The sequence below is a fragment of the Coregonus clupeaformis genome, chromosome 20 (genome assembly GCF_020615455.1).
Source record: "Coregonus clupeaformis isolate EN_2021a chromosome 20, ASM2061545v1, whole genome shotgun sequence".
Taxonomy (NCBI): Eukaryota; Metazoa; Chordata; class Actinopteri; order Salmoniformes; family Salmonidae; genus Coregonus; species Coregonus clupeaformis.
The window spans coordinates 62,292,834-62,301,481 of NC_059211.1; the positions used below are offsets into that span (position 1 = coordinate 62,292,834).

At 41.8% G+C, this 8,648-nt stretch overlaps 1 protein-coding gene across 1 annotated transcript in view; it reads left to right on the forward strand.

Annotated features, from left to right (window-relative positions):
- The first annotated feature begins 5,449 nt into the window (after positions 1-5,449).
- LOC121533054 (zinc finger protein 501-like) overlaps positions 5,450-8,648 on the forward strand; it is an 8,569-nt gene continuing 5,370 nt past the window's right edge. Inside the window, exon 1 of the mRNA XM_045205682.1 lies at positions 5,450-5,989. Coding sequence (XP_045061617.1) covers positions 5,680-5,989 — 310 coding nt within the window. The 5' untranslated portion in view covers positions 5,450-5,679. The remainder of the gene's footprint in view (positions 5,990-8,648) is intronic.

Below are 8,648 nucleotides of genomic sequence, written 5' to 3' on the forward strand. Positions count from 1 at the left end.
AAGAATGGGACTAGCATCCTCCAGTGATGACAGTACCCATTACATTATCACAGAAGAATGGGACTAGCATCCTCCAGTGATGACAGTACCCATTACAATATCACAGAAGAATGGGACTAGCATCCTCCAGTGATGACAGTACCCATTACAATATCACAGAAGAATGGGACTAGCATCCTCCAGTGATGACAGTACCCATTACAATATCACAGAAGAATGGGACTAGCATCCTCCAGTGATGACAGTGCCCATTACACTGGATAATAAATAATAAGCAGTACCCAAACTCAACATCCTGCCCACACCACCACAAACTCAACATCCTGCCCACACCACCACAAACTCAACATCCTGCCCACACCACCACAAACTCAACATCCTGTCCACACCACCACAAACTCAACATCCTGCCCACACCACCACAAACTCAACATCCTGCCCACACCACCACAAACTCAACATCCTGCCCACACCACCACAAACTCAACATCCTGCCCACATCACCACAAACTCAACATCCTGCCCACACCACCACAAACTCAACATCCTGCCCACACCACCACAAACTCAACATCCTGCCCACACCACCACAAACTCAACATCCTGCCCACACCACCACAAATTCAACATCCTGCCCACACCACCACAAACTCAACATCCTGCCCACACCACCACAAACTCAACATCCTGCCCACACCACCACAAACTCAACATCCTGCCCACACCACCACAAACTCAACATCCTGCCCACACCACCACAAACTCAACATCCTGCCCACACCACCACAAACTCAACATCCTGCCCACACCACCACAAACTCAACATCCTGTCCACACCACCACAAACTCAACATCCTGCCCACACCACCACAAACTCAACATCCTGCCCACACCACCACAAACTCAACATCCTGCCCACACCACCACAAACTCAACATCCTGCCCACACCACCACAAACTCAACATCCTGTCCAAACCACCACAAACTCCACAAACTCAACATCCTGTCCACACCACCACAAACTCAACATCCTGTCCACACCACCACAAACTCAACATCCTGCCCACACCACCACAAACTCAACATCCTGTCCACACCACCACAAAATCAACATCCTGGAAATAATTCTGCTGGAAACACTGTACCCTTTTTTAGAACCCCACAACTTCAGTCAAAATATTCCACAAAAAACACATGCTGGAGAAACTGTGGACAATCAGTCTGTGAATGGTTGGCTTCTATCTGGACATGCCACAAAATACAACCACCTTGGACAGTCATAATCTCGGAACTCCAAAATTGTTTTAAAGTGGACATCCTAAATAACATAATATATCCTGGAATTACTCCAGAAACACTCAACAACATGGACAAACTGCTGTATAATATTATTAGCCGCAAGACTGAAAACAATATCAAGACACTATCACCTCAAAAACCTCCTGGACTGGACCAACAACATCCACATCCATCACCTCAAATACCTCCTGGACTGGACCAACAACATCCATCACCTCCAATACCTCCTGGACTGGACCAACAACATCCATCACCTCCAATAACTCCTGGACTGGACCAACAACACCAACATCCATCACCTCAAATACCTCCTGGACTGGACCAACAACATCCATCACCTCAAATACCTCCTGGACTGGACCAACAACATCCATCATCTCCTGGACTGGACCAACATCATCAACAACATGATATGGAAAAAAATAACAGTAACAATTTGCTTGAAACTGGACCCCTTTTGTAAATTCCTTGACAAAATGGACGTCGTATATTAACCAAAAAAACAATGGAACCTGTCCAAGCAACAGACCACAGATTACAGAACAATGAAACACATAAAGGATGCACATGGGCAGAGGGAAAACGCACCAGGGTGAAGATGGAGGACCTCCCATTATTATCCTAGTCAAATTAGATCTTCAAATAAATTTAATATTTGTATTTTATTAAATAATAATGTAGTCACCTCCCCCTTCCAAAAAAGGGAAATTTATATTATTTTATAGTAATGCTCAGAGAAAAATATTTAGTTTAAGAAGTTTAAAAATATATATTTAAAAGATTGGGGTTATTATTGTGTGCCCAATAGAAATGAATGGTAAATAATGTAATGTGTTGTTTAGGACTCTAAAAACTTCTACAGTAATGTGGATGCTACCATGATTACAGATAAACCTCCTGTTAGCATGTCTGGGCACTAGGATCTGTGGTCCTCTGTACCTCAATTGGTAGAGCATGGCGCTTGTAACGCCAGGGTAGTGGGTTCGATCCCCGGGACCACCCATACGTAAAAATGTATGCACGCATGACTGTAAGTCGCTTTGGATAAAAGCGTCTGCTAAATGGCATATTGTTATTATTATTATTATTATTATTATTATTATTATCTCTGTCCCTCTGTAACGTTCATTCACTCATCATTATTCACTATTCATTCAGGATTATCAGTACTCATGGAAGCATCCACATCAAATTAAATTACATTTGACATTTTTTGTCATTTAGCAGACGCTCTTATCCAGAGCGACTTACAGTTAGTGAGTGCATACATTCTTTTATTTTTTTATCATACTGGCCCCCCTCGTTCGTGGGAATCAAACCCAACAACCCTGGCGTTGCAAGCGCCATGCTCTACCCACTGAGCTACATCCCTGCCGGCCATTCCCTCCCCCTACCGACGCTGGGCCAGTTGTGCGCCGCCCCATTGGGTAAATGTGTATTTGTCACATGCTTTGTAAACAACAAGTGTAGACTAACAGTGAAATGCTGACTTAAAGGCCCGTCCCAACAACGCAGAGAGAAATGAAAAATAGAGAGATAATAGAAAAGTTAAACACGTTAAAAATAAATACACAACGAGTAAAGATCACTTGGCACACGAGGTACCAGAGTTTATGTGCCGGGGGGTACGAGGTCATTTAGATATATGTACATATAACCAGGAATAAAGGGACCGATGATAAACCGTAACAGCGGCGTATGTGATGAGTCAAAAAAGTTGGCGCAAAAAAGGGTCAATGCAGATGGTCCGGGTAGCCATTTGGTTAACTATTTTACTAACTATTTAGAAGGTGAGGAGGTTTCATTCAGGGTCATATTCGTTAGTCCACACAGGGGGCAAAAGGTTTTGCAACAGAAGACAAAAACCCTCCCTATTTCGGCCCGTTTGCTTCCGTTCCATTTCCATTGAATAATCTGTTTGTCTTTGACAGGAGAGAGGCCAGACACAGAGGAGCCAGAGATGTCCAAACCAGCAAGACCACACCACTGCTCCCACTGTGGAAAGAGTTTTAGCAAGTTAATGAACCTGAAAAGACATGAGAGAACACACATAGGAGATAAGCCTCATCACTGCTCCCATTGTGGAAAGAGTTTTACGCGATTAGAACACCAGAAAAAACATGAGAGAACACACACAGGAGAGAAACCTTTCCACTGCTCCCAGTGTGGAAAGAATTTTACCCGGTTAGGGAGCCTGAATGAACATAAGAGAATTCACACAGGAGAAAAACCTTTCCACTGTTCTCTGTGTGGAAAGAATTTTACCTGGTTAGCAAGCCTGAATGAACATAAGAAAATTCACACAGGAGAGAAACCTTTCCACTGCTCCCAGTGTGGAAAGAATTTTGCCCGGTTATGGAACCTGAAGGAGCATGAGAGAATACACACCGGAGAGAAGATTTACCAATGTTCTCAATGTGGAAAGAGTTTTACCTGGTTAGGTGACCTGAAAAGACATGAGAGGACACACACAAGAGATAAGCATCATCAATGATTCCATTGTGGAAAGAGTTTTACCGAGTTAGGTAGCCTGAAAAAACATAGGGGACTGCACACCAGGGAGAAGCTTTACCACCAATTCTACTCAGGTAAGACATCTGAAAAGACATGAGAGGACACACACAGGAGATAAGCCTTAGCAATGCTCCCACTGTTGAAAGAGATTTACCCGGGTTGGGAACTTGAAAATACATAAGAAAATACATTCTGGAGAGAAGCCTCATCAATGCTGTCATTGCGGAAAGAGATTTACCTGGTTAAGGTGACTGAAAACATGAAATAATCCACACCTGATAGAATGTTATCAATGCTCCCAGTGTGGAAGGATATTTACTCAATTAGGGAAAGACCACAAGGGAACACACAGACAAGAAGCCTTACCACTGCTCCCAGGGTGGAGAGAGATTTCAAATCACATGGACCTAAAGTTCACGAGGGCACACAGACTGCTCCCACATTTGTCTTCTATTTTTGTGTTTTTTTTATGCCACGTGAACTCAATTGTACAGAATGTATTAACACATATAGTTATATGTTTTTATATGTTTTTAACACATACAGTTATATGTGGTCCTCTGTAGCTCAGCTGGTAGAGCGCGGCGCTTGTAACGCCAAGGTAGTGGGTTCGATCCCCGGGACCACCCATACACAAAAAAAATAAAATAATGTATGCACGCATGACTGTAAGTCGCTTTGGATAAAAGCGTCTGCTAAATGGCATGTTATTATATTATTATTATTTTAAAACATGAATTTAATACATAGTATGTTGGTTTAAATGTAGAACGTGTCAGTCTGAATGAAGACAGTCTCCAACTCTGGCTCTGTGTGTTTCATCTTCATGTGTCATTCCTCCAGCACTACAGATAATCAAATGATTTTGCATGTGATGCTTTTGTATCAATACCTGGGTGTTGTTCAGGGTCAAGACATAGAGGTAGTGGAGGAGTATTAATACCTGGGTGTTGTTCAGGGTCAAGACGTAGAGGTAGTGGAGGAGTATTAATACCTGGGTGTTGTTCAGGGTCAAGACATAGAGGTAGTGGAGGAGTATTAATACCTGGGTGTTGTTCAGGGTCAAGACTAGAGGTAGTGGAGGAGTATTAATACCTGGGTGATGTTCAGGGTCAAGACATAGAGGTAGTGGAGGAGTATTAATACCTGGGTGTTGTTCAGGGTCAAGACATAGAGGTAGTGGAGGAGTATTAATACCTGGGTGTTGTTCAGGGTCAAGACGTAGAGGTAGTGGAGGAGTGTTAATACCTGGGTGTTGTACTTGACCACAAGCTACAGTTGGGGAAATGCACAGAGGACATCTATAAGAACATTTTTCTTACACATCTAACTTTTCTTACTGAAATTAATCGTATCATTGTGATCCAGATACCACAACATCAAGATCACAGAATCCAGATTTTCTGTGCTTTTGAACAGGACTCCACCTCGCCATCTACTGGACAGGTTGTGGTACTACTTCTACACTGGAAACATGAGTAAACTACACTGAGTGTACAAAACATGTTTTTTCCGTGAATACATGTTTTGAATTTTTTCCTGCGTTACCTACTCCAGTCAACAGATGGCGATGTAAGTCTTTGAGGTGATTATTCTTGCGTGACGTATAATCTAGTGGACGAGACACTTCAACAATAACTCGGCCACTGATGCAGCCACCTCGGTAGCTTGCTAGTCAACATAAAACCGAAACATTGAAGCTCCATTGTCAATTTTTTGTTTCTGTTTGCATATCTCCTAGTTAACTTAAGTTAAATGTACTAATTCGTTAAGATTGACGCTGAGCCTAGTACTAGGCTAGTCGCTAATGCTAACTAGCTATCATCCCCGAACAAGGAGTGACGTTTAGTCCGCTATTCCCGACCATGAGCTCACAAAGCTACTCCCCCCTTGCTAAAGAAGAGGAGGTCTGCTGGACGGAGAAAGAAGCTCTGGGGCTGAACATTGTCGTAAAAGAAGGCGAGGAATTGAAAGAAGAGAAAGATCCTTATGGAGTGGAAGAGGGGATAGAGGCTGTCACCGTGGAAGAGGAGGAGGTAGAAGCTTTCAGAATAAAAAAGGAGGAAGAGGAGGCTGTCACATTGAAAGAAGAAGATGACGATTTTATAGTGAAAGAAGAGAAAGAACCTTTTAGAGTGAAAGAGGAAGAGGAGACAGGAGATCTGATTAACACTAGTGAGTACTATCTTAAAAACTGGGGCACAAACTGCAGTTCTTCAACTACGAGAGAACGGTGTTCAACTTGTGATTGGTGGCCCAGAGATTGATTGTATGGCGCTGGCCAATTTTCTGCGATTTCAAATGGTCACACCCATATTAAGGGAGAATTGTGCTTTTTTACAAGCAAATCTATATTTTTGATGTAAATGGCATGTTATAGAAGGGTCCAAACACTTGTTTTTGTGATTTTACTTGTTTTTGAGAAACTAATGCCAACCATCGATTAGGGGATGGACACGGTTATTTGAATATTCCTTTCATTAAATAACATTACATTCTCTGTGACATTGCTACATACAAGGATACCGTTCGCCTACACACTTTTCACGCCTGAAATTTGTTATTGTCAGTCAATCAAAGCAGCTTTACGGTAAAAGGCTCCATGTGTAGCAAGTTAAGTGGGAGATTTCTAATCAATACAAAATGGATTTACAGATACGGAATTAAAGTTGGCTAAATGAGAAGGAGTAGGCTACAATTATCAACCAACAAGTAGGCTGCTGTTTAATCTGAATGGAGTTTAGACAAGAACAGGTAATGTAGCAAAATAGCCTAAATTAGCCTTGCTAGCTAGCTGGCTAGTGTTGCTAGCAAGCTTTTTTACACCGATTTGATGCATTTAAGACAGACTATAAGATGAGATGATAGATAACCTCAGCAACACATTTGCGTGAGTCGGTTTGGCTACTCTGTCTCTCTCGCTCTCTCTCTCTCTCTCTCTCTCTCTCTCTCTCTCTCTCTCTCTCTCTCTCTCTCTTTCTGCTCTCTCTCTCTCTCTCTCTCTCTCTCTCTCTCTGTCTGTCTCTCACCCAATAAATATTGGATTTTTTCTTCCTATTTTATAGTTTCAAATTCTTTGTACTGAATTATAATTTTGGGAAAGAAAGATTCTAGAGGTCTGAGTATTTGTCACAGTGTAATAGGAAATGCAGCTCTGTCTCTACCTCTCCCCGGGGGCAGAGTGAGCACAGCCTCTCTCTGGGCAGCCAGGATTGCCTGTGACGACCGGTCTCTATAGCCAGACTGTGCTCACTGAGTCTGTACCTAGTCATTGTTTTCCTCAGTTTTCTATCAGTCACAGTGGTCAGACAGTGGTTAGAGCCAAATAGCATTGAAGTTTACTTTTTTTGTGGTGTTTTTCCAATAGGTGATATAATTTTATTTTTGCTTTGTGATGATTTGGTTGGGCCAGATTTTCTGAGTGCTGTCCTGAGGCTCTATGAGGTTGGTTTTGGTTAGTGAGCTGAGCCTCAGAACCAGCTGGCTGAGGGGACTCTTATTTTGTTTCATCTCTTGACATAGTAGAGCTGTGTGATTCAATGTTTTGGGGTCACTTGTTTTTAGATGGTTGTAAAATTTGATGGCTCTTTTTTCTATTCGAATAAGGAGGGGGTATTGGCCCAATTCTGCTCTACATGCGTTATTTGGAGTTTTTCTTTGCACTTGCAATACAGTCTTGCAAAACTCTGCATGCAGTATTTCGATTGGATGTTTGTCCCATTTGGTGAATTCATGATTAGAGAGCGGACCCCATACTTCGCTGCCATATAGAGCAATTGGTTCTATAACTGATTGGAAAATTTTGAGCCAGATTCTAATTGGATTTCGATTTTAATATTCCTTTTAATGGCATAGAATGCTCTTCTTGCTTTGTCTCTCAGCTCATTCACAGCCATGTGAAAGCTACCTGTGTTGCTGATATTTAGTCCTAGATACGTGTAGTTTTTGGTGTGTTCTAATAGAATTGTGTCCAAATATAATTTATATTTGTCATCCTGATTTCCGGACCTTATTTGGAATATCATTATATTCTGTTTTTTTAGATTAACGGTCAGAGTCCAGGTCTGGCAGAACCTGTGCAGATGATCTAGATGCTGCTGTAACCCCTCCTTAGTGGGAGACAGTAGCACCAGGTCGTCTGCGTACAGCAGACACTTGATTTCAGTGTTGTGTAGGGTGAGACCAGGTGCTGCCGATTCTTCTAATATTTTTGCCAATTAATTAGTGTAGATGTTAAATAGTGTTGGACTTATTGGGCAGCCCTGTTTCACTCCACGTCCCTGAGAGAAGAAGTCTGTTTGCTTGTTGCCGATTTTAATCACACATTTGTTTTTAGTGTACATTGATTTAATAACATCATATGTTTTCCCTCCAATACCACTTTCTATTAGTTTGTAAAAAAGACCTTCGTGCCAAATTGAATCAAATGCTTTCTTGAAGTCTACAAAACACGAGTAGATTTTTCCTTTGTTTTGGTTTACTTGTTTGTCAATTAGAGTGTGGAGGGTGTAAATGTGGTGTCAATTAGAGTGTGGAGGGTGTAAATGTGGTGTCAATTAGAGTGTGGAGGGTGTAAATGTGGTCTGTTGTGCGATAATTTTTTACAAATCCAATCTGGCTTCTGCTTAGGACGTTGTGTTCATCAAGGAAATTATGTAGTCTGCTGTTTATGATACGGCAGAGAATTTTCCCCAAATTGCTGTTAACGCAAATTCCTCTAATTATCTGGGTCAAATTTGTCTCCATTTTTATAAATTGGTGTGATCAATCCTTGGTTCCAAATATCGGGGAAAATACCTGCAGTTAGGATCATGTTGAAGAGTTTGAGTATAGC